We start from the raw sequence: 23,482 nt of genomic DNA on the forward strand, positions 1-23,482 counted from the left end.
CCATGTTTACTTTATCGATTGCACATGTCGAAGCCGAGAAGAAGTCACAATGGTATGATGTCGCGGTCAAAAAGGCCGACCTTCTTAACCCTAGAGTTCAGAAGGCTTTATACACCGTTACATATGATGTGCAAGAATTGCACTTTGCCGCTTCCATTCAGCTCCAATGTCACCGTCAGCAGCGATGCAACTCACGATGCGAAAGTTCAAGAACGTCCAGATGATGCAAAGATTCAACCTTGGAAGGTAACAAATGCTGTAACGGTGTACAAAGCCTTCTGAACTCTAGGGTTAAGAATGTCGGCTTTTTTGACCGCGACAAATGCACATCTCAAAAGGCACCCTAGAGGCCCATGTCCAATAGAAACAAAGCTGACACCAAATGGAAGTGCTAGCCAAATCTGGAAAGTGTGGGGGTGGAGTTGAACCTCGGCCCAGTTTACCCCAGCTTCGCGACAGCTTAACAGCGAGCAGCAGCAATGTAGTACACCGAGAGAGCCATAGACTGCAAAGCTTCTGCACCATCAAAAACACCAACTGTACGTCGTCGCCGCCGGCACAATGTCGACAATCAAGCCAAAGACAATGCCTCCTTCTACCTCCCACGTCCTCCTTTCGTACCCGGCTGATTATGTCTTACTCGTCACCATAAACCGTGAGAAGCAGATGAACAGCATCCCGTTTGCTGGGCACCAGGAGATGGGTCAGGTGTTTGACTGGTTCGATAAGGAAGACAACCTGCGGTGTGCCATCATCACTGGTGCTGGCAAGAAGAGCTTCTGTGCTGGACAAGACTTGATCGAGCTGGGCAGGATCAGAAGTGGGAAGAGCGACGTGAATCCAGGCTTGATGAGACATCCTCTGAGCGGCTTTGCTGGTCTGAGCAGGAGAGCCGGCAAGAAGCCTGTCATTGCTGCTGTCAATGGCTTTGCGCTTGGTGGAGGCTTCGAGATTGTGCTTGGCTGGTGAGTCGCGACTTCCTACATCCAATTTCCAGGTTGCTAACGATACTAGTGATATGGTTGTCGCTGCACCAAATGCAACGTTCGGTCTTCCAGAAGCGTTACGAGGTATCTTCGCGGGTGCTGGCGGTCCAGCACGTTTGGTCCGAATCGTTGGCTTACCAGTAGCCTCTGAAATGGCACTGACTGGCATACCAATCACCGCTCAACGAGCGAAGGAGTTGAACATCATCAACCGCATATCGCCGTCCCAAGATACTGTTATCGGTGAGGCATTGAAGCTGGCGAAGGGAATAGCTGCAATCTCGCCAGATGCGGCGATTGTAACCAGAGCAGCTCTGAAGGACAGTCTCGAGCATGGAAGCGTTGAGCGTGCCACACAGCTCACGATTGAGCGTTACAACGATGCATTGCAGTCCGGTGAGAATGCGCTCGAAGGCTTGACCGCCTTTGCGCAGAAGAGGAAGCCGGACTGGAAGCCTTCAAAACTGTAGGCTATACGAGGACAGATCATCCAGCTTGAACGGCACTCTCCGTTCAACTTTTAAGATGTACTTCTTCAAGGTACTCTTCGAACATCGTCACTCTCCAAATGCAGTTAGCAAAGTGACCGACCAGAGTTGCCGTCTCGGCAATGCTCGGTAACTCCTCCTTTCCACTTTACGACTCAGAACCCTGAGCACGCTCACCAATCGTCGAGCCAGACATGACAGGCTTGCGACAAAGAGGTAACGAAGGCAGCCGGAAACACATTCCCGTGGTTGCCAGTGTTGCCCCACCCCCTCTCCCCGCATTGTGGCTTCCCCCCATGTGCATTGACGCTGCACGATGAAGGCACATCGACATGAAGCCCCCGGTCGGTGCCGACTTGGGGGTAAATATAGGAAAACAGACCCACAAGCATGATTACTCGACTTCATCGATCTTTCACGACTTGACAGAACAGTTGCGACTCAGTATCAATTGTTTATCTACTTGACATCATATGCCGCTATGGTGAACCGATGCCCTAGTGACGCCGCTAAACTCGCGACTCCTGTTGCACCTGTCGTGAAACGGAAGCGACGAGCGTCGTGCTTGGGAGATCAAGAGCGACGAGAGCGCAAACGTGCGATAGACCGAGAAGCCCAGCGGTCGCTCAGAGAGAAGACTAAAACACACATCGCCGAACTAGAACGGACAATACAGATCTTGAGAGACCAAGATCGAAATGAAGCAACAGCAAATCTACTGTCTGAGATTGACAACTTACGAGTGGAGAACGAGCGGTTACGAGACATAATCGACAGTGTCAAGAACGTGCTCGGCAACGACATTGCACCACGAACAAACACAGCAACAGAGCCTCCAACAACGAATGGAGGAGGCGCAATAGCTTCGCCGGCTCCTTCAAGCAATGGTATGCATCAACTCACTCAGATGGTCTTTCATGACTTTACATCAAAGAGGCTTACGGACCGGTAGGGCACCGATCGCCTAAACCGCGCACGGTATCCTTCGTCAGCGACAGCAAACCACCACCGCTTACTCCAACTGATCTGCCGACTTCATACGAATTCAGCAAGCGCAGAGGGAGTACGAGGCTAGTTGATCTGGATGGCATGAACATCATTGCCGATGTACATACTTCACACACCCTCAATCTGGACCTTGAGCTCGAGCCAGTCGAGGAGATACCCACGGAGACCATCGCACAGGTTCGTAGAAGCCAAGTAGACGTACAAGACTGGGAGAACAATCCAGCGACCGCCTCATGGGGACCCTTGATGCAAGAAGTATGCGCCCTATGGTGCTCGCCTACCGTTAGCATCCAAAGCTAACACGCCCAGTTCTTCGGTGATAGCTGGCGGTGTCCCTCCCCAACGATCCTCCACATCGGTGCACCAGACTCTTCCAACTCCCCAACAACCATCACCGTGTGTCCGATCTGGAAAAAATCGAACGAGCTCTTCGAGAAAATATACAGCAACTGCTCATCAACAGGTACACAGTCCCTCACTCTGTATAGAAAGAAGTTGTCGGCACCGACAGAGGCTGGACTGCTGTATCTTGGCATTAAAGAAGGCTGGGCCAACATATCTGATGAATGGATGCAGAGCCCTGCGCTCGTCATCCTCAAGCAAGTCGACGAGTTTCTGTTCTGCCATCTGCCTCAGATGGAGCGCCTAGCTACAGCATATAAGAGCTTCAAACTTCTCAAGGTACGTCAAGACCAAGTACAAAACTGTAGAGACAAGGCTAATGATCGCATAGTACTACCTCAACAGCAGCGCAGAACAGCTCTCGAAGGTGCCCAAATGGCTACGCCCCAGCATAACGCAGTCATCCACCACACACCCCATCGCCGTCGATTTCTTCGCCTGGCCGACTCTGCGCGACCGTTTGTTATCCCAACACAGCTCTATATTCCAGACCTCGGCTCTATCCCATGTCTACAGCCACTATCTGCGCTTTGACTGGCCCTTTGCCTTTGAGGATGCGTTCTTCCATGATGAAGCAACAGGGCACTGGTACCCGAGTCCTCTATTCGAGAGATATCACGGAGATCTGAGGCATTGGAGTGTGAGAGAGGAGTTTTATGAGAAGTTTCCCGAGATGAGAACCGACATCGAGGGGGATCAGAGGAGGTTCGGTGAGAGCTTGGGAGCGTGAGATGGAAATGCGAAGAATCGATCGTGCGTATGGCTCCCATATTAGCGTTTCATAGTGAAGATCTCAGTGAGGGACGCATCAACTGTTAATTTATGTGCCATGTGGCATTCTGATTAGTGCGTTGTGAGTGAGGCTGACGTGGACGTGCAGACAATGATCCCGGCATACCTGGGGTCTGCAGTATCGCGTTCCACGAGGATCCGATTCCCCAAAAGAATATGTCGATTTGTTTTTCATCGGGAGGCAAGATCGTTGGACTGTGCTTAGGGTGTCATGCAGAGCTCGAACTGTAGTGGAGACCACAAATACAGTGCCATCACGTATGTAGCTAGCTAAGCTGCGCCCTTACTCTAGCCCCCGCCGCTGTGGAGAATTCGCGGGGACCTACATCGACGCAATTGATCCCTTCATCGGCAACTATGAATTGCTTGAACCAACATTGAACTGCCCATTTTGATGATGTGTCTCCCGATGCACAGGTCATGGTGTGACACCTCGATCGCCGGGTCTCCCCAGGACCAGACACGAGGCTGAGCGCGCGGCGCTTCTGCATCTGCAACGGCTCCTCTGGGCACAAGCTTACCAAGACCAACACTATAGCCATGTACCCACTGATAACCACTCCGAGACTCTTTTCCCTTCGTGCATACCGCATCAACATGCTTCTGGGCAGCCATGGCTGAAGAGGTACACTTCCATCCAATGTGATGCTGCTACGATGCTAATGCAATGTAGCAACCCTCATCGTCGCGCGCTCTGCCCACGCTTCCTTCTAAGAGTCACTTCAAACCCATCGAGTACGGTAGCACATCCTCGACGTTCAGCAGCACGCACGACTCTGCCATCGAGGTGTCGCCCACCGACCCACCTGCGCCGTTCACCGCACCGCCGCTGCTGTACACATACTTCCACCCCAACGGAAACCGCATCATGCCGCCGAGTATCGGTGGACATGGGCGCCTTATTGTTGCACACCGAACGGTGCCGTATTGGGCGGGGTTACTGGTCGTGATCAGCTCTATTGGATGGGCGGTCTTTGTGGCTATGCATGTGTTTGAGCTGCTTGGGGCTAAGCATCCGAGCACAAGGCCGGACTATGGAAGAGGAGATTGCGAGGGGTGGTTTTGTTGAAGGTTCACGATATTGAGATTCGAGTTGAAGACAGGATGTCAGAGGTCCTTCAGTACACTGGCGTACTCCAGGTCATTGTTTGGGAAACTCCTTTGAATCGCCGGGGTCCTATGGTCTTCGGTCTCACGGCTCGATGCTGGCATTTGGAAAGGTCTGCCGCCCCCATAAGAGAGACGTGTTTCGCCAACCACTTGGTAGGAACATGTAAGGAGTATAGTTCGGCAGCAGTCAATGTTAGTCACAATGCCAAATACTTCATGGGATAGCGATGATGGCTACAATTCCACGTTGCCTACGTTGCCAACGTGGCCTGACTTACATGGTGCTAGGGAGTCTTGCAGGACCCCGGTAGCCATGGAGCGAAAGCTTGATGCGGATTATCCAACAATTTGATTTTCGTCAACCATCTGTATTCTTCACAAACTTGGTTTCAAGGCGATGACCACTGGAACGAAGATCGTACTCACCAGCAATGAGGAGTTGTTATATGCTGTCATATCATTGCGAAAAGACTCTGCCTTGAAGGCTTCCGAGCTTCTAAATAAGAATCACAAGAAGCATGACATCTATATAAACTACCTGGGGCACCATGTCAGGAGCAATATCTACCATTTGTGTCAGGATTGAGGCTGACAATCCTCTATAATCACATACTCCACCATATACTAACCTTCTACGCTTTTGGTGCTTCACTCGAGCAACTGCAAGCAGCCTACGACGAAGACCGCCCTGGGCAGCGCCCACCGTTTCCGCCTCATCAGCCTATCAACCGCGAACTTCAAACCCCAGCAGGATTTGCCAAGTACCCTGGAGACTACACACAGTACAGCAACTACCTGGTACATTTCGAAAATGAGATTGAAGTGAAGGGCCCCGACCGCGTGGTAGTTGAATACGTCTCTGCTAACGACCATCGAGCGAATGACCTCCTAGCACGTCATTTCACAGATTTCGCGCACGCAGGCATCCACCTTGGCTACGGGCTTGAGTTCAAGCAGCCAGCTATCGTTGCAGAAGCGCTGGCTCAAGCCTGTGTGCATGAAGGTTGGGGTCTCGACTTCTTCCTAGCTGCGGAGAAGGCAGGAGATGCGCAGAAACAAGCAGTCAGTGACAACGTCTCGCTGCTCAGGCTGTATGACGAGGTATAGGAGGTTATCGAAGAGATGGGAACTGGTTGCTGCCAAGTATGGGTACTACGATAACTGCGTCAAGTATGGGATTGTACATGTGGCAGCGGAGCGTCTACTTCCTGTCCTGTCGCAATGGGTAGTCAACAGCGACAACCTTGCTGAAAAGACGGCAGAGATGATCGATGCGGCTGGCAAGTCAACACCATAACAGCCTCTTTGTGTTGTTCATCGGCTAACTCAATGTTGTCAGTCTACTTTTGCGTGACCGCACAACGCACTGAACACATCCAGAAGCTCGATTTCTTCTATCTCCACTCCGCCACCCTCTCTGTCCACTTCACATCCCTCCTGAACCATCCAGCCCTCTCGACCGAGGCACGCATCCGCTTCCTCGAGTGGAAAGGCCGCTGGGATCTCGCCAACTACGCTTCCCGCGGCGCCGCACCCTCCACAAAGAAGAACTCACCGACTACGTACCCAAGAAGCCCGTCCAAGGTTGGCAGGATGTCTTTAATCGAGTAGACGCGTTCGTGCATCCTGAAGATGGTGGTCATGCACCGAGACTGATTCGTGGTATTGCTAATGGCTAGAAGACATGCATTCAATAGCTACGGCGTCAGCCACATACTAACACCATGCCTGCGGAAGGCGCAATGCGGGAGCTAGACTGATGCGGTAAAGTGAGGTGGTCCCTCAGCCACACACTTATTACATCTCAATCACGAAACTACTCCATCTTCTCGATGTCTCCAACAGGAGACATATGGAGCGGATTGCCTTGTCGGTATTCACTCGCCATGCTCAGGCAGGAACTCGCACATTTTTCGTCTTCGTGTCTTGTGGGCTGCTCTGAGGGTTGTGTTTGAGATGCAATGGGCACAGCCTACTTCGAGGCTCCTCGATCACACGAGAGCATGGCCAGCCTCAACCGCCTCGATTACCTCCAAAACTCAAGAGGTGATGCATGGACAACGACAAGGCTGAAAACATATTCACAATGCAGTAAAAAGCATCGAAATGTGTGTTCGACTGGCTCCAGTCTATCATTCATTCGTTTTGTTCGTAAACCATGTCTATCCCAAACCTTGTACCCGTATTCTTTAATGCATCAACATCTACAACTGCGACAACAAGCCAGACGCCTCAAGCAGAAGAACAATCTGGTGAACAGCCGTCCTGACGTTGGTCTTGCTAATATCAACAGTCAAATCGGCATTGTTAGGGGCCTCGTACGGGTCATCGACACCAGTGAAGCCCTTGACCTCACCGGCGCGTGCCTTGGCGTAGATACCGCGCTTGTCGGTCTTCTCGCAGTGCTCGAGCGGTGTGGCGACGTGGACGAGGAAGAAGGATCCGTACTTCTCAACGAGCTCCTTGGCAGACTTGCGGGACCCCTCGAAAGGAGCGATGGGGGCGGCGATGACGGCGGCGCCGGACTTTGTCAGCTCAGAGGCAACGAAGGCAATGCGCGCAATGTTTGTGTCGCGGTCCTGGCGGCTGAAGCCGAGCTCAGAGGACAGCTCGGAGCGGACTGTGTCACCGAGGAGGAGCGAGACAGAGCGGCCTCCCTGCTGGTTGAGTGTGACGTTGAGGGCACGGGCAATGGCGTCCTTGCCGGAGTTCTGGTAGCCGGTCAAGAAGACAGTGAAACCCTGCTGGTTGCGGGGAGGGTGGGATTCGCGCAGAACACGGACGACCTCGGGGTAGGAGAACCACTCGGGGATCTCCTGGCCGGTCCTGAGACGCTTGCGCAGCTCTGTGCCAGAGATGTCAAGCGTCTTGACGCCCTGGGGGACTTCGTCCTTGGGCTTGTACTCGTCGGTGTCGGGGAGGTAGGTCATCATCTGGAAAGGAACAACTTCAATGCCGAGCTCGTCCTTGTACTTCTCGACGGCGTCCTGCGCATCGTAGGGGCCGTAGAACTCTTCGCCCTTGGAGTTCTTGCCGGGGCCGGCGTGGTCGCGGCCGACGATGAAGTGTGTGGCTCCGAAGTTCTTCCGGATGACGGCGTGCCAGATGGCCTCGCGGGGACCGCCCATGCGCATGGCGAGGGGCAGCAGGGCGAGGGCGGCCATGCCGTTGGGGTAGCGGGGCAGCAGCGCCTGGTAGACGCGCACGCGTGTGAAGTGGTCGATGTCGCCGGGCTTGGTGAGGCCGACAACGGGGTGGATGAGCACGTTGGCCTGGCGGGCGCGGGCAGCGCGGACCGTCAGCTCGCGGTGGGCGCGGTGCATGGGGTTGCGCGTCTGGAAGGCGACGACCTTGGACCAGCCAAGCTTGTCGAAGTGCGAGCGCAGCTCAGCGGGTGTGAAGCGGAGGCCGACGTAGTCGTAGTGCTCCAGCCGGTCAATGGCCTCGAGCTTGCCGCCGACGTAGTACTCCTGCACTGTCTCGTTCAGGTACTTGACGGCCGGGTGCTCGGCGTCGCCGCCAAAGACCTTCTTGGCCTCCTCTGCCTTGTCCGGCTGGTAGACATCGTCGACGGTGATAATGGCCAGGTTGCGGTCGTCACGGAAGTCGCGCAGGGCAATGCGCGCGCTGGGCTTCACCCCGAGCTCGTCAATGGTCTGCTTGGAGACATCGAGCGTAATGGGCATCGCAAAGACGTTACCATCGCTGAGACGCTCCGTCTGCACCACGCTCTCGTAGTCCTTCTGGTTGAGGAAGCCTGCAGCATATGGTGTCAGTGCACGGGCCATAATAAAGGCGAGGCTGTTGCCCCTCTACCCCCACTATGCATTTCGGCGGGATGACGACGTACCCTCGAGCGGCGAAAATCCTCCGTTGAGGATCAACTCTAGGTCGCACAGTTGCCTCTCTGTCAGTACAATCGCTGGTAGGTTCTCTGCCTCAGCGAAGAGCTCCTGGCGGCGGGGGGCATCGCGCGCAATTAGGTCCTTGAGGAAACCGCCTGTCGCCTGTCAGTCTGGTGTTCGCTCGCGGCTACCTGGGGGCTACCGACCGTGTGGTGTATTTGCCATTTTGCTGTGAGAAAGTGTCAGGGGTATATGGAGAAAACTTCAACAGCAGCCACTTCTCACTTTATAACCTGCAATCCGGCACTGCTACGCGGCCGGTCGTTCGGCTCGTCGCTATAAGCTTTCTTCAAACGCGTAGAACTATTCGCAATTGGGTCTGTGAACCTATCCTCGCGCGAATCCGCCCACTTGTTGACGACCATTTTGTGGCCCTAGGGCCCAGCCGGGACCTGTATGGACCGGCAAATCCTTGGAAGCGATTGCGCAATTGAACGCGTTTTCTAGAGGCTGTCTCGCCGCACTGCCCGCTGGGTAGTCTCGGGTAGCTGACGTGGGGGAGGGACCATTCCGTGCGTCTCTGTTTGGACGTCTCCGTATGGGGTAAAGTTCAAGCAAGCAGCACATCACGAAACGTTCCAGAAGTCTTGGATATTTATTTATCATTTATTGATCGAGTTGCAACACTCGTAACCGGTGGTATCTCGGCCCCGGTTGTAGTTCTTGTATGTTATAATGTGGCCATCATGTCGTGATGCTTAGTTCCCGTTCCCATACCCATCCAAGTCCGTATGCTTCATGACCATAACCCAAACGCCTGTGCTAAATGCTTGATATAAAACGCCAAAAAGAGACCTCGAATAAATCACCCTACACAGCCAGCTTTTGCAGGGCCCCGTTAAGAGCATCTTGTTGCGCCTTCAGCTCTTGCTCCCTGAGGAACTGAGCGTACTTCGACTTGGGGTTGTGGATTCCGCACTCGGTCTTGTTGCGGCCCTTCCAGCGTCCTGAGCGCTCATCCTCTCCAGCGGCGACAGGCTGCGTCGAGTGCCAGTCACCAACGCTCTTGTAGCCCTTGTTCAAGAGCTCGTTGTAGGGAACATTGTTGGCGTCGATGTATTCCTTGACCTGGGCAAACGACCAATTGGCGAGCGGGTTGATTTTGATAAGTCCGCCCTCGTTGACTTCGATGATGTCGAGGTCACCACGCTTGCCTCCTTGGCTTCGGCGGCGTCCGGTGATGGCAGCCTTGACTTGAAGTTCCGCATAGGCACGCTCGGCTGGCTCGACCTTGGCAACGTAATCGTAGTGGTCCTCGTTGGTCTCCCAGAGCTTCTCGCCATAGCGGGCGTTGAAGTCCTCTGCATTGTCGCAGCCGGCAGGCTTGTAGACGTGGATAGGGGTGTTGTACCTCTTGCGGACGCGGTCGACTAGTGCGTAAGTCTCATCAAAGTGAAACAGGGTGTCCAGGAAGATCATGTCGGTGTTGTGTTTGTAAGGTCCATCCATCTTAGAGAGCATATCCAGGGTGACGAGGCCAGTCAATCCAAAGGCAGTGGTCTGGGACAGTCCAGGCAGAGATGTGATGCACCATTTGAGGATGTCTAACATGATGTTAGCCAAGAGATATTCCACTGTGGAAGCAGGCCACTCACCCTGCGGCTCCAGCTTTTGCAGCTGAGCATTGAGGAACTTGAGGTGAGGCTTGCTGAAGTAGACTTCGGGCAGGCTGTCCTGGCTTGAGGCTCCTGAAGCATATCCAGACTCCGAACGAATGCTAGGCGACTGAGCACGTGGCTCCTTCTCAAAGCGTTGTGACGACATGTTGTTCAAGGATCGAAGTGTAGCAATTGACACCTGCGAGCAAGTCGTATGTAGAATGATGCCGTAGGTATATCTCCTGGGGGCTTCGCAAAAGAAAATACTATTACGAATCGATTGCTCGGTGTGGTGTGCAGGAACAAGACATCCTCCCTCTGGAGAATATATCGGGACCCGCCATCGAATGCGCTTTGAAATCCTTCTCCGCAAAGCGATAGCTGGGGGTGAAGACGTGCGATCACGCAATTCGCGCTAGTCCGTGGGAGAACAAAATCTGTCCTTCTAGCCTTAGGTAAGGCGATGTGGCCAATGAGGTGGCGGCAGTGATGAGGCTTGAAGCAGATGGTGCCTGTGCATCACTCTGATGGCGCGACGTCCATCGTCCGGCGTCGTGCTTTTTGTCATCAACGTCATCTTCAGCCTCACCGAAGTTGGCCGGCGACGGTAATGTTTGGTGACAGAGGTCGCGGAGATACACTCTTTGCGTTGCTGTTGCATGAACAATCCGTAAGACCCGGTTGCGCAGTTCAAATTTCAAACATCACCCTCTTGACATCCCAAGTTGCTGTGTTGGAGTCGGCCGATCGCGTTCGGGTCGTCGGTGTCAGGATGCGACTAGCCGCACCTCAGCGGTGTCGCACAGAGTGCATCGGAGGCTGGCTGCGATCGTGATTAGTGGAGAGTCTTGTTTGGTGTCGTATAAACTGATATTACCCACTCTCCTCTTTTCATCTTGACTCCTGCAGACGGCACTTCGACTGCTGCCCAACAGCCAGCCTAGCAAACTCTTCATCATACGGCACCCGGCATTTCTCTCAGACTTTACATCGTCATTTCTGTCGCTTGTCAGATAGGCGAGCTCGCCTTGAGGTCCAGTGGCTACATGTTGAGGTGCAGTTGTGTTGGTGATGGTGAAGTGGCGAACGCCGTGCGGGGTGGCTCTTGAAGTTCCTTCTTGTTCAAATCCGTTGAGCCTTCGTTTGCCGAGCGCACCTGCTTGCTCTGTCAAAGTCAATTGGATGGATTTCGTGCTCCGACTTCGTCTGGTTCACGCGAACTTCAGTACTGCGAAGCAAATATCTAAAAGGTTTCAGATTGATGGAGGGGGTTCAGTCTCCTTTCGTAATCGTTGTGGAGTGTGGTATCTTTGAGCGCTGTTTTTTTGTGCGCCGGAGTGGATATTAGACCCCAGCTTCGACCATCTTCTTCATGCCGTCTCTATCTTCCGCACTCAGCGTGCCGGCCCTTGCAGCTTCTTTCCACGCCTCCAGCCGTGCATACTGCTCTGCGTCAAGGATAGCCCTGAGTTGCTTCAGCAGCTTGGGTGCGAACTTGCCAGTTGCATAGACAACACCAGCGTTGTGTTTGGCGAAGAGAAAAACAACCAGCGTCAGGAAGAGGAGGGGACCGTCAGACTTCTGCTTTTGCATTCTGCGTGCCATGTCGCCGAGCATCGCTGCTTTGGAGGATCCTAAAGCTGAGGCTACAGGTGCATCGATCGACTGCTTCTTGTTGAACTTATCAAGAGACGTCGTAAGCGCTGATACGTCCATGTTGCCAGCGCTCAGAGCAGACTCTAGCTTTTGGATGTTTTTGCGAGTTTTTCGGCTCAAAACAAGTCCTTGTGAAGTAACCTTTGATATCGTATCCGGCATGAGACCCTTTTGTAAGTACTGAGCGAATAGCTCCGACAGTTGATCGCGCAGCTTCTGGTCTTCTATTGCGGTCAGACCTTGGGAATAAATTGCCACGCGTGTGACTACACGATCGGTCCAGTAGTCTGCGAACTCGGCTTCGTTCTGCTTTTCGAGCTCAGAGATCTTGATAGAGAAAGCGTCGTCAAGCGCGCGTTGTATGGTCCTCTCTTTGACCAGATCTCGCAAGACTAAACCGCGGTTTGGAATTTGGTCAATGATACTTGACAGTGAATACTTGACATCCGCCTTTGGGACCTCTTTGAGTTGCTGCCATTGAGAAGCGGCATCAGCTTTGGCGAGGTCAAATAGAATGTTACGGTCCTGATCGTAGCCGTATTCACTCAATATGCAATCGCCAACACGGTGTATCTTTGGGGAAATAGCACGGATTGCATGTTCGACCTTGTCAATGACAGTCGCAAGTATACTGCCAGGAAAACTGTCCTTGAGGGCAAGCTGAAACGCGTCTGTCAGCACGTACTGGTTTGCTCGAAGCTCAGATGCACTCACCCTTATCTCCACGCCTCCGTCTCGAGCCATGCCTGACGAACATTCCATACTGGACTTTGAGATCCAAGCTTCCGAGATTGCAAATGTCTCTACAATCTCGATGCCTTTTGTACTTTCCAGGGCCGCCTGTGCCTCTTCAATGGACGAATATATTGCTTCATTGTCGCGTTGAAAAATTTGCAGGTCGATATAGGCGGTCTTCCCTGACTGCAAATTGTTGATGACGGTATCATGGGTCTGTTTAATCAGCTGTACTGGGGTGCAACGAACGCGGCTTGGTAGTCCATGAACGTGTAGTTTGCCAGCGAAGTCCGGTTCCTTCAGCAGGCTATTGACAGTGCGATGTATAAACCATGTGGGGGGGTTTCCAGGGACATCTGTCGACTTCAGATCGGCAGCCCTAGACAAAAAGATCAGTATTATCTCTATGTATGCAAAATTCTACACTTACTGCAGCTTTTGGAGATTTTCCCTGAGTAAGTTTGCAATAGCACCCGATGCAGTCATATCGTACGCGGTACTATAGAGGTAGCCATTCACCTCGACTATGTGTAGCTCTGACAGATCGATGAGAATATCCAGACTGCTGTGCGACAGACCATGTTTGCGTGCAAACGCATCTTTAGAGATGGCTCCATGCACAACACCGGACTCAAGGTCTTGATCGATCGCATCTTTTTGTGACTTGGAGATGATCTCGCCGCCGTTGCCACTCCGCAGAAGGAGTGTACCATCGCATTCTTCTGCAAGAATACGTACAGTCTCCGCGCTGACATCCAAGTTAAGAGCCAGAGACAATATGGAGACTCTATGTGTAGTGTACACTTCTCGATTAGATGGATTGAGGAGTGAATCTGATAGGCTTACCTTCTGTGACAAGATCCTCGAATGCTCGACGGGTATGTTTGCGTGTCACAAATCCATCGCCACGCGAAGAGAGAATCAGAGGGTTGCTGAGATCACCCTCTAATGAGAGCAGTTGGAACACCTCTTTCGCATCTTCGGCGGAGAACATGATTTCCGCTACCTGTGACGGCGGCCGACGAATAATCGTGAGGTGGTGAAGAATAATTTACCAGATGTTCAAGTAGAGTACAAGCAAGGCAGACACGAAGATGCGCAAATAACAGTGACAGCGATTATGTCACTTTGTATGTGCAGAAAGTTCATGGTGGTGAAAGCGGAGGAGCGAAGTCGCTGATTGGTTGACATCATGAGGGAGTTGCGAAGCTTGGCAATCGACTTTCTGGTTCGAACCTCAACATCGATCCCAGACTGTCATTCGCCGCTCATCGCAGTCCCGCTACCGCCATCATGTCTCAATTTCGGGCCGCAAAGCTCGACATTGGCTGCTTTGCCAAGATCCGCAATATTCGCGACCACACGAAGCGCAAGGTCTTCGCTGAGAACGAGCCTGAACGGTATGCGCTCACGCGCCTCTCTATCGCGCACAACGACTGATCAAGTCCGCAACAGACAAGCCCTTCGATACATCATCCGCAATACCACATTACCACAGCGTGTGCGTGCGCAGGCCCAGCTTCAGCTCTCCCAAATGCACTGCTACACACGGTTCACACAGATCAAGAACAGGTGTATAATGGGAGGAAAGGGACGAGGTATCTTCAGTGATTTCAGGCTTGGACGTGTGCGTACTTTGAATGCTAAAAAAATTGGCATCATGCGCTGACAGCCTCCACAGTATCAATTCCGACAAAACGCGCTTGCTGGAAACCTCCCAGGTGTAAAGAAGGCAAGCTGGTAGACGGATGTAGGCGAAGGGTTGTGATATGTGTATACTACTGCAGGGCGAACAAATGCATTGGGCCGGCGTTCTTTTTGCAAAGTTGAAGACTACAACGGCGTGTCAGGTTATCGAGCTCCACTTGACGTCAGATGAGATGCTCCTTCCCTTCGTTTGCTCTCTCACCTCTTGCGGTAGCAGCAAACAGCAGTCTGCGGGACAACAAACTCACCCGGCAACGTAAAAAATCCAGGCACCGTCGCAGCAATCTTGCCCTCTGACACTAAATTCAACTCCTCTTCTACTACTTCGTGCCTGACTACCTCTAGCCATACGCGAGCTAAGATGTTTCGGCGCAGGGAGGACACAATCACACTTGATGCATCCTATCCTGCAGACTTGAAGAAGCTCGGGTAAGGCCTCAGCGCACCTGATTTCGTACAGGCGACTAATAGATCGCAGTTTCTTCATTAACAAGCTAGGTCATATACGCATGATTGAGGCACCGGAGAAGCCTTTCGTATTCAACTCTACAAATATTGAGCGGCATAACGAGGTGCGCAACGAGGCGTTGCATGGTGTGTATACCTCCAGGAGCCCATTTGCACAGGTGAAAGTTAACATGACAAGCCTGCGCACGTGCGGAAGTGACTGAACGCCTGTCTAAGCTCGGCATCAAGCAGCTCTACTTCCCTCAGCTCACCACAGCGAAGCCCAATGGACCTCATATCCCAATTCTCGCTCCGCCGCTGGATGTTCTCAAGACGCGGAAGCGCATTGTCGTCATCATCAACGATGCTCTTCAAGATCTTGGTATCCTGGCGTACCGGCAACTACAGCGAGAGCTTGGCGTTAACGGCGGATCTGTGATCAACTTTGCAAAAGAGATGATCAAGCGTTCAGCTCTCGCGGATAATGTGGAGAACCCGGAGGCGACCCAAAACATCTTCGATGACGGCGCCGGAGTCAAAGACGATAATGAGATCCCTGGTCTCATTGCAATGAACACAGGTCAACTTCTCTACTCACACAAGTACAATCGCACTATGACCACAAGAAGCTGGTATGCTCTACCTCGAAAGTCGATCGTGCATGATCATATCAGAATACACGATCAGGAGAACTATGTGGAAGGCCACCGTGACCCTACCGAACATATCAAGTCTGTTTTTGACCAACTCTTGTGCAACACAGATCATGTTGCGCCCGATGCGGAAGTGTACATTGTCGCGATTGAGGGTGGCGCGGGTAAGGTCCTAGAGGTATTCAGGGACGACTGTAAGTGATATTATCGTTGGTGGAATGAACGCGGCTCACATACATAGTTGAAAAGTACGGCGCGCGTGTTACTGCAATGGCAGTTGTTCACACCCTGGTAGACAACTCCGAGATCACTCACCCAAGCCTAAGAGCTTTTCTACACCAGCGCACACGTCAGTGGAAATGCACGGATCTGAGCATCAACCCGGTACACTGCACAGACTTGCCGGATGACTACTTGTGCGGCGCTTCAAGTCAGACTGCATGTAGGGACACTAAGGCCATTCGGTGGAACGAAGAGTTGTCTAAGGCTGGATCGTTGTCTGATATCACGAAATCACTGTGCCGTTTGGCCCCGAGCGTTGTCCCCTCCATGGACGGCGACAAGTCTGCATCGACCGAGTCGGACACCGACGTAAGCTCAGAATGGAGGAGTGGATCTGTGCCGTGTCCAACCTTCGCCGGCGGGAAAGAATCGACGGGCGAGTGTGTCTTTACTGAACTTGCCGTTCAACACGCCATCCTCTCGTTCTTCGAAGAGGTCGCTCAGGACCCAAAGAACTACCGCAATCCAGCCTTCACGACCTTCGCCGATGTACCACATCCTACCGCCGATGCACCCCTCGCTCTCTCCGCCGATCCGACCGTGCCGGAGACAGCTGACATTCAGCCTGCGTTTCACATGATGACTCCTGAGCAGCTTGAACTTGACGAGGCGCGTACGAAGCTCGCAGACATGCGTATCGCACTCGATGCTTGTTCCGAGAATGACGATGCACTCGGCAAGGGTCGCGCGAAGTTGGTGGAGAAGATCACGAAACAGGAGGCGGCAATCAAAGATCTGCAAGTGAAAGCTCTTAGTAGCGGAAGCTTGGGAGTTGGTGAAGCAGAGGACTTGCGTCGAGATTGGACTCCCAAGGTCGATGGGCCGCAGGTTCCGTTCGCCGGCACGATGGTCGATAGCGAGTTACTGAAGGCCGCTGGGCTGGGTGAGACTGCGAATGAAGAGCTGGAGAAGCTCGACGAAGAGGAGAAAGCGTTTCTTTGAGCCAAAATAGGCGAGTCACCAAGCTAGGTGATGACTGACCCTGGAGGTAGTCACGGCGATCTCCCTTGTACTCCTCTCCGAAACGGCTAAAAGCATGGTTCATAGCAGTAATGAGTGGATTTCCGTCACAACCCTGGTATCACAAAATCAAACAAGAGCCCGAAACGTCATTACACACCTTTCAGTGCGCAAATCCCACCCCCTTCCCCTTCCCCTCATACCCGTACTGACACTCATCCTGCTCCGCCACAGGACTAACCTGCTGCACCTGCACAAAGCCCCCCTCCTCCGCGCGCCCACCATACCAACTCTGCGCCACATTCCCCCCTTGCTGCCCATGCGCATGCGCGACCCAATTCGGATGCGGTTTCAAGTCCTGCTGGGCATACCCGGTCCCGCCTTCTAGATCGCCAAACGCACGCGTGCGCGGCGTCATAGGGCTCTTCAGGTACATTCCGCCGCTTGTGCCGGGGGTGCGGGGCAGTTGTTGAAGCTCCCACATGTGCTGCCATTGCTCTTCGGCGGTCATTTCGTTAGAGCCGTCGGGTGTGGATGACCATTTTTCTTTTTCGGCTTTCTTTTCGGCGAAGCGGGTTTTGTGGGTGGTGAGGGCGTCTTTTGTCGGCCACATTGAGTAGAAACTGATGGCGAGGAAGAGGACGTAGATCGTGCTATCGAAGTGTTAGTAGTGTGCGCGAGGGCAGATTGTGTTGAAAAACAGGAAGGCGACGTACAGCATAATACAGCTAACTGCAAAGCTGCTCTTGGCTTGCATGCAATAGCTCCTAATCTGCTTGTCCTCCACGATATTGCAGTTCTTGGTGATATACCATGGCGCGCCGCTGTTGCTGCGCTTCGGGTCGATGGTGTCGGGCGAGGTCTGGATGTAGATTCCGTAGGCCCAGATGGCGAGGAGGGGCATGTGGAGCAGGATGGAGAAGATGGGGAAGAAGACGTGTAGCAGCCACATTGTTACTTTGATCAGGTAGAAGAACATGCATACTACACCGATTACGAGGTGGTATTGTGTGTTGCTGGGGAGGTGTTAGTACTGTTTGATTGTGCTTGTTGCGATATCCGAATGTGGTATGTGGAGTTCAATTATGTGCCTCTTATTTTCCGTCTCTTTTGAGCTGTAGGTGGGAAGGACTCACAATCCAGTCCAAACCAATGGAATCTTCACAGGCCGGTAGTTTGCGTATGCGTAGATAATGGACGACGAATCCGAATTGAATCCCATCTTTCCGCCCTCATTCCACAAGATAGTTCGATACAGGTTTGGCGACGCAATACCGAACAGCGCAAGATTGGCGACTGTGAACGGAAATTCGAAGATCATAAGGAACCAGACATAGCGCACAAGTCGCCATTGTCGCGGGATAAAGAAACGGCCCATGGTGGTAGACGATAAGCTGAGATCAACGGCGGGATACGATGAGCTTCAGCTGAGCTCAATCCGGATGGATGCGGGGACGTCGCAGTCGCTCAATAAGTCCACATAGATGAAGTCGGTCGTCAGTAATCGCAACGACAACCGTCCAGCATCGGCGCACGTCGAAGTCGAGGTCACACACGCGCCCAACTGCGCCGGGGCACACCTCGCTTTTAACAGCCGTTCGCACGGTCAGCCGGCCGCCATGCAGCACGCCAAAGCGAAATCTGCAGGCTTATTCCAGCGACTGAGGGGCGAGAGCCCATCTGCAGCCGCTGAGTGGCACACGCATCCTGAACCATCACACAGCGTGTAAAGTGTGACTTCCAATCAGAGTTGCAGGAAGCGGGAACTAAGGCGGGCTTATCCTTGCTGGCGTGTGGGCGAAGAATGCAGGCTACTGTCTGTATCGGGCAAGCCCAGCGTTGGCTCCCGCAGCTATTACGACCTCGCCGATTTTGCGGTCTTTTGCGGCGCCTAAATGTAGGTTAATGGTGTGAGTATCGAGTTGCGATAGCGCTTGCTGCGATCAAGATGCGATTGAAGAGTTGTGGATTCAGAGTGAAGTGACACTCGACTGACTATTTACTGCGACGCTGATGTTGGATGTTGCCGGATATGCTGTAGGCAAAGGAAGGCGGCTATGTACCGAAAAAGACAATGCGCTCAAGCTGAGGAACAAGAGGTTGGGATAGGGATATACTAGCATGTTGGCTCTTACCACCACTTTTCGCAAAGGACGCGCTCAGGCGCGACATTGTCCTGCTCTTTCAGGTATTGGACGATTTCGTCAGTCATAGTAGGAGGCCCGCACACGTAGAATACGGTATGCTTAGCCTCGTCTTTGTTTCCAACCGCACTCGACAGCGCAATATCATTGATGCGGTGTGTCCATGCAATTACTGGTACTTCCGTCGCCGAGTCGAGATTTGGTAATGTCAAGGACATAAGCGGCTGGATGGGCTGGTCATTGCTCTGGTTTACTTCCGAGCCGTCCCATGTGCCTGTGAAGAACAGCTCGATGCGGTCTTTGGTTGATTCGGAGCGCGGTATCCGGAACAGGTCGATTATTTGTGGGAGGAAGAGGACCTCCTCCTGACTGGTTTCTTTTGAGGGCACCTTCGTCGAGTAGAGGAGTCGCACTTCGAGATTGGGATAATTCTGGTTGATGTAGTACATCATCGACATCATAGGACTGTGGTTGCGTTAGTGGCTGTGATAGGCCTACATCGTACAAGTTCCCTACTTGATGCCTACGCCACCTGCGATGAAGATGGCGCGCTTGATTTTCGGTCGTTCCATATTCACACCAGGCGGCGGAAACACAAAGCTCCCACCTACCCGCACGCTGATCTCCTTCCCTTGTATCTCTTCTACAGGCTGCCACAGCCATGCCGCGGGCGGATTATCTGGGCTCTTTTGTATGGCAAGCTCGAAGAAGGGCGAGTGGTTGGGGTTGCCCTGGGGCAGTGCATCTTTCGGCGAGGATGTGATGGTGAAGCCACCGGCTTTCTCAAGGTCAGGCACGAAGACGTCGAGCCATTGGCCTGGAAGGAACTTGCCTCAGCCATCAGCGCATGTCGAAAGCGGAGATGGGAAAGGAGCCGACAGTACGTTGAAGCCGTTCTTATCTACAATGTCGAACCTGAACGTCTTGATGCGGTCGTTGACGTCTGTCACCTGACCGACAGTGGCCTTGTGGAGTTCATTGTTCCGCGGTTCGCTCGCGGTGCGTTCCTGGTGACTTATGCTCTTCGCCTTGGCAGAGCGCGTCGTGGGCATGCTGCCGCTGAGACGCCGTGTGCAGTGCAGAGGGACAGTACGGGAGGAGAGGTGCTGGCGGAGGGTGTGACGGAATATACACCGTTGCATCCGAGCTAAAGTCAGGCTGAAGAAAATGCTCGTGAGTGGAGGCGCGGTGGGGTTCTTCGCTGTACTCAGTAAGGAGGGGGCCCTGGATGGACGAAGCTTAAACGGTGAGCTATGATGCAAGAGTGCAAGCCGCGGTAACTCAGCCGTGCCTAGGTAGTCTGAAGGCAGCTTTGATGCAGGGTGCTTTCACTTGCACTTTTACGGTTTTTCACGTATTTATCATCCATCTTCATTATGGCTATTGAGGAGGGCTGGCACACATCTGACGATGGGCGCAAGCTCTACACGAAAACTTGGACTACGGAAGGGCCGGCTAAGGCTCGATTGGTCTTCATCCATGGTTTCTCAGATCACATCAACACATACGGCAACTTCTTTCTGACGCTCGCTGCTAAGGGCATCGAAGTCTACAGCTTCGACCAGAGGTAGAATAGAGCCTTGTCTACACTAATTGTAGCTGACTTTGTATAGAGGATGGGGCAAGTCAGTAACGAAGAAAGCTGAGCGAGGTCATACCGGCCCAACGACAAGAGTGCTTGACGATATCACATCGTTCCTCAAGTCGGTGATACCAAGTCCTGTCCCGCTGTTCTTGATGGGCCATAGTATGGGCGGTGGAGAGGTCTTGTGCTACGCTGCTCAAGGCCCGAGTGAGATTCGAAAGCACATCCGAGGATACTTGCTGGAGTCGCCTTTTGTGGACTTTGATGCCAAGTCGAAGCCATCGCCGTTCACAGTGTTTCTCGGAAGACTCGCTGGGAGACTACTACCGCACAGGCAACTTACCAACAAGCTTGATGTTAACCTCATTTCCCGCGATCCCGAAACTTGCAAGCGCTTTGAGGAAGATGACCTCTGCCACGATACGGGCACGCTGGAGGGTCTCGCTGGAATGTTGGACCGCACTGGCGAGTTAGCAGCGGGGAAAGTCATCATCCCTGATGATGCTGGAGAAGGCGGGGTGACGAGGATCTGGATTGCTCATGGTGACAAGGATGGGATCACTGCCTTTGCAGCCTCGAAACGCCTGGCCGACGCGCTACAGGTCAAAGACAAGGAGTTCAAGGCGTACGAAGGATACTACCATCGCTGTAAGTGAAACCCTCCCATGACCGCAATAACACTGCTAATACTAGCAGTACACGACGAGCCCAGCCCTGATAAGGAGGTGTTCATAGACGATGTCGCCAATTGGATACTCGCTCGCTCTGTAGAACCGGTGCAGGTCGACGGCGCCAGGCCCAAATTGTAGACTTTGATCAAAGAAAGTCTTGGTGATTGCACAAACCCTGCTGGGTATCCTAATGCAAGGCTTGATAGGGAAGGTTCCTCTTTTTGCAGAATTGGCTTGAATGTTTCCAGGCTGGAGGCCGAGCAAACTGAACGCGCGTTCCTGGTGATGTTCTCTAGCTAGTGAAACATGCAGCAGCCTTTATCTGTCGACTCTTGGCCGCAGGAGTGACGACGCTGACTGCGAGGCTTGTAAAGAGATTCCACGTATTGTGTGAGGCTTGAATCAGCGTATGGATACAGGAGCAAATGGGCTGACAGGTTGCCATTCGTGCCTGGCAGGATTGGCCCCACTTTGCGGGACGATGATGCTTGACCGAGCTTGAATCTTGGGGGGCAGCAACCGTCGCTCGAATTTATCGCAGGATGGTTGCACATGCATAGAGCTGCCACTCAGGACCGCGCGGAGCCTGTCATTGTGTTCTACCCATGCTGCTGCGTGTCCGGAGAGATGGCTTTGCTGTCTGCAGACGCGCGTGCCCCCATTTCCCACAACGCGCCGCGCTCCCTCTATCACAGACGGCCGCATCAGCGCAGTCGCACGGGCTGAATAGTTCATCGCCCTACCCATCCTACCCGGGCATTCTCCGCACACAGCTGCGCGTCCTGCAAACCTGGACGCATATAAAGAACCCTTCGCAGCCTCGAAGCGGCGCACAATACCCGCAAATAACATATCGCTCACTTAACTGGAGCTCGACCGCGCATCGCACACGACACATTGCCGCTGCCATGACGAGCCTTACACATAGCCATGGGCATGCTGGCCACTCGCACCATCACCACCACCACGACAACACTTTCCTGCTGTCCAAGAACAAGAACGATGCTGGTGTCCGCATCACCCGCATTGGCCTGTATGTCAACCTGGGCATGGCCGTGAGTAAGGGAGTCGGCGGCTACGTCTTCAATAGTCAGGGTAGGAACACAGCAATCAAAGAGAGGCATCAACAAAATCTGATAGAATACAGCGCTCACCGCCGATGCAATCCACAGCTTAACAGATCTTGTCAGCGACGTCATGACGCTGGCGACTGTTGGGTGGTCACTGAAGCCCCCCTCGCAGCGATTCCCCAGCGGTTATGGAAAAGTAGAGAGCTTAGGCTCGTTAGGCGTGAGCGGTATCTTGCTGGCGGGAGGCTTCATGATGGGCTGGTCTGCCCTGATCACCATCATGCAGCAATTCTTCCCAGAATTCGCTGAGACGGTCGCAAATCTGGGACTGCTGGCACATAGTCACCACCACCACGGCGTCGAGGACCTGGGCCCGAACATCAATGCTGCGTGGCTGGCTGCAGGCTCTATCTTGATCAAAGAATGGCTGTATCGAGCAAGTAAGTACTTCCACTACAATTTCTGCGACACCTTCTGACCAATACACTCAGCCCTCAAAGTTGCCAATGAGCGAAAATCAACTGTCCTCGCCTCGAATGCATACCACCACCGTGTCGACTCTCTTACAGCCTTCGTTGCGCTTCTGCTGATTGCCGGTTCCAATGTTCTCAACAACGCTTCATGGTTAGATCCTGTCGGTGGTCTGGTGATCTCCCTCATGGTAGTCCAGGCCGGTTGGGGCAACACAAAGGCTGCGCTTCTCGAATTGGCTGATGTCGGTGTGGAGGACGAGATGAAGGAGCACGTCACAAAGGCAGCCACCAAGGCATTGGAGAGTATCAACACATCAACCGAGAAGGTTGCGGTCCGAGCGGTACAGGGCGTCAAGGCCGGCCAGAACTACCTGATGGACGTTGAGGTCGGCGTGCCTGGTTCATGGTCAGTCGACCAGACACGCGCTGTCGAGGACATGCTCCGCGAGCGAATAGGCGCGAAGGTGCGGGGCGTCAAGAAAGTCCGCGTGCGCTTTGTCACCAACAGCACAGGCGAGCCCGACTTCCTCGACGAGTTCATTACTGGCGATGTCACAGGGACGACCACTCCGGAGTCAGAGCATGAGCACGAGCACGACCATGATCACGCCCACGAGCACAAGCACAGCCAGAGTACCGACACAGCGCAGAGGAAGAAGTGATCTTGTACCATTACTTTTGTATAGACGGAGAACGAAGAATGGGCGCGGCGCTTTGGAGTTAGACTACAGGGTCATGGCATATACACAATCCTGGAGCCCGTCGGTGGTTCAATGCATATATTTTCTGCTTAATGTTGTCTTCCACGCT

General features: G+C 53.2%; 12 protein-coding genes across 12 annotated transcripts; 7 read left to right on the forward strand and 5 right to left on the reverse strand.

Annotated features, from left to right (window-relative positions):
* The first annotated feature begins 487 nt into the window (after nt 1-487).
* BU25DRAFT_396169 (ClpP/crotonase) lies at nt 488-1,545 on the forward strand. Its single transcript, XM_033704818.1, has 2 exons — nt 488-965; nt 1,015-1,545. The coding sequence occupies exons 1-2, from the start codon at nt 562-564 to the stop codon at nt 1,454-1,456; spliced, it is 846 nt and encodes a 281-aa protein (XP_033560190.1). The 5' UTR covers nt 488-561; the 3' UTR covers nt 1,457-1,545.
* Nucleotides 1,546-1,802: 257 nt separating this feature from the next.
* On the forward strand, nt 1,803-4,039 carry BU25DRAFT_396170 (uncharacterized protein). Its single transcript, XM_033704819.1, has 4 exons — nt 1,803-2,361; nt 2,427-2,737; nt 2,792-3,163; nt 3,216-4,039. The coding sequence occupies exons 1-4, from the start codon at nt 1,956-1,958 to the stop codon at nt 3,612-3,614; spliced, it is 1,488 nt and encodes a 495-aa protein (XP_033560191.1). The 5' UTR covers nt 1,803-1,955; the 3' UTR covers nt 3,615-4,039.
* Nucleotides 4,040-6,044: 2,005 nt separating this feature from the next.
* Nucleotides 6,045-6,462, forward strand: BU25DRAFT_412241 (uncharacterized protein). Its single transcript, XM_033706748.1, has one exon. It carries the CDS (start codon nt 6,116-6,118, stop codon nt 6,395-6,397), a length of 282 nt encoding a protein of 93 aa, XP_033560192.1. The 5' UTR covers nt 6,045-6,115; the 3' UTR covers nt 6,398-6,462.
* Nucleotides 6,463-6,901: 439 nt separating this feature from the next.
* Nucleotides 6,902-8,871, reverse strand: BU25DRAFT_371253 (ATP-sulfurylase). The gene is made up of 3 exons (XM_033703979.1): nt 8,838-8,871; nt 8,637-8,786; nt 6,902-8,543 (listed from the first exon to the last, which is right to left on the reverse strand). Exons 1-3 carry the CDS (start codon nt 8,854-8,856, stop codon nt 6,991-6,993), a joined length of 1,722 nt encoding a protein of 573 aa, XP_033560193.1. The 5' UTR covers nt 8,857-8,871; the 3' UTR covers nt 6,902-6,990.
* A 528-nt stretch (nt 8,872-9,399) lies between these two features.
* BU25DRAFT_106998 (phosphoadenosine phosphosulfate reductase) lies at nt 9,400-10,624 on the reverse strand. Its single transcript, XM_033700301.1, has 2 exons — nt 10,287-10,624; nt 9,400-10,235 (listed from the first exon to the last, which is right to left on the reverse strand). The coding sequence occupies exons 1-2, from the start codon at nt 10,453-10,455 to the stop codon at nt 9,502-9,504; spliced, it is 903 nt and encodes a 300-aa protein (XP_033560194.1). The 5' UTR covers nt 10,456-10,624; the 3' UTR covers nt 9,400-9,501.
* Nucleotides 10,625-11,623: 999 nt separating this feature from the next.
* BU25DRAFT_396179 (uncharacterized protein) lies at nt 11,624-13,817 on the reverse strand. The gene is made up of 4 exons (XM_033704820.1): nt 13,527-13,817; nt 13,111-13,279; nt 12,631-13,059; nt 11,624-12,588 (listed from the first exon to the last, which is right to left on the reverse strand). The coding sequence occupies exons 1-4, from the start codon at nt 13,672-13,674 to the stop codon at nt 11,634-11,636; spliced, it is 1,701 nt and encodes a 566-aa protein (XP_033560195.1). The 5' UTR covers nt 13,675-13,817; the 3' UTR covers nt 11,624-11,633.
* A 100-nt stretch (nt 13,818-13,917) lies between these two features.
* Nucleotides 13,918-14,697, forward strand: BU25DRAFT_371262 (glucocorticoid receptor-like (DNA-binding domain)). Its single transcript, XM_033703980.1, has 3 exons — nt 13,918-14,080; nt 14,136-14,307; nt 14,362-14,697. Exons 1-3 carry the CDS (start codon nt 13,974-13,976, stop codon nt 14,422-14,424), a joined length of 342 nt encoding a protein of 113 aa, XP_033560196.1. The 5' UTR covers nt 13,918-13,973; the 3' UTR covers nt 14,425-14,697.
* A 51-nt stretch (nt 14,698-14,748) lies between these two features.
* On the forward strand, nt 14,749-16,802 carry BU25DRAFT_472829 (uncharacterized protein; the record flags this gene model as incomplete). The annotated part of the gene is made up of 4 exons (XM_033710863.1): nt 14,749-14,816; nt 14,866-14,981; nt 15,034-15,681; nt 15,729-16,802. The coding sequence occupies 4 exons, from the start codon at nt 14,749-14,751 to the stop codon at nt 16,709-16,711; spliced, it is 1,815 nt and encodes a 604-aa protein (XP_033560197.1). The 3' UTR covers nt 16,712-16,802.
* A 90-nt stretch (nt 16,803-16,892) lies between these two features.
* BU25DRAFT_344991 (uncharacterized protein) lies at nt 16,893-18,107 on the reverse strand (the record flags this gene model as incomplete). The annotated part of the gene is made up of 4 exons (XM_033703024.1): nt 16,893-17,021; nt 17,064-17,382; nt 17,446-17,745; nt 17,866-18,107. 4 exons carry the CDS (start codon nt 18,105-18,107, stop codon nt 16,893-16,895), a joined length of 990 nt encoding a protein of 329 aa, XP_033560198.1.
* Nucleotides 18,108-18,661: 554 nt separating this feature from the next.
* BU25DRAFT_396188 (ferredoxin reductase-like protein) lies at nt 18,662-19,925 on the reverse strand (the record flags this gene model as incomplete). Its single annotated transcript, XM_033704821.1, has 3 exons — nt 18,662-19,338; nt 19,390-19,700; nt 19,758-19,925. The coding sequence occupies 3 exons, from the start codon at nt 19,923-19,925 to the stop codon at nt 18,861-18,863; spliced, it is 957 nt and encodes a 318-aa protein (XP_033560199.1). The 3' UTR covers nt 18,662-18,860.
* A 277-nt stretch (nt 19,926-20,202) lies between these two features.
* Nucleotides 20,203-21,525, forward strand: BU25DRAFT_492539 (alpha/beta-hydrolase). The gene is made up of 3 exons (XM_033711651.1): nt 20,203-20,440; nt 20,487-21,106; nt 21,155-21,525. The coding sequence occupies exons 1-3, from the start codon at nt 20,250-20,252 to the stop codon at nt 21,265-21,267; spliced, it is 924 nt and encodes a 307-aa protein (XP_033560200.1). The 5' UTR covers nt 20,203-20,249; the 3' UTR covers nt 21,268-21,525.
* Nucleotides 21,526-22,037: 512 nt separating this feature from the next.
* On the forward strand, nt 22,038-23,334 carry BU25DRAFT_459961 (mitochondrial metal transporter 2; the record flags this gene model as incomplete). Its single annotated transcript, XM_033710318.1, has 3 exons — nt 22,038-22,224; nt 22,277-22,639; nt 22,691-23,334. 3 exons carry the CDS (start codon nt 22,038-22,040, stop codon nt 23,332-23,334), a joined length of 1,194 nt encoding a protein of 397 aa, XP_033560201.1.
* Nucleotides 23,335-23,482: the final 148 nt, after the last annotated feature.

Source organism: Macroventuria anomochaeta (assembly GCF_010093625.1).
Source record: "Macroventuria anomochaeta strain CBS 525.71 unplaced genomic scaffold BU25scaffold_23, whole genome shotgun sequence".
Classification (NCBI taxonomy): Eukaryota; Fungi; Ascomycota; class Dothideomycetes; order Pleosporales; family Didymellaceae; genus Macroventuria; species Macroventuria anomochaeta.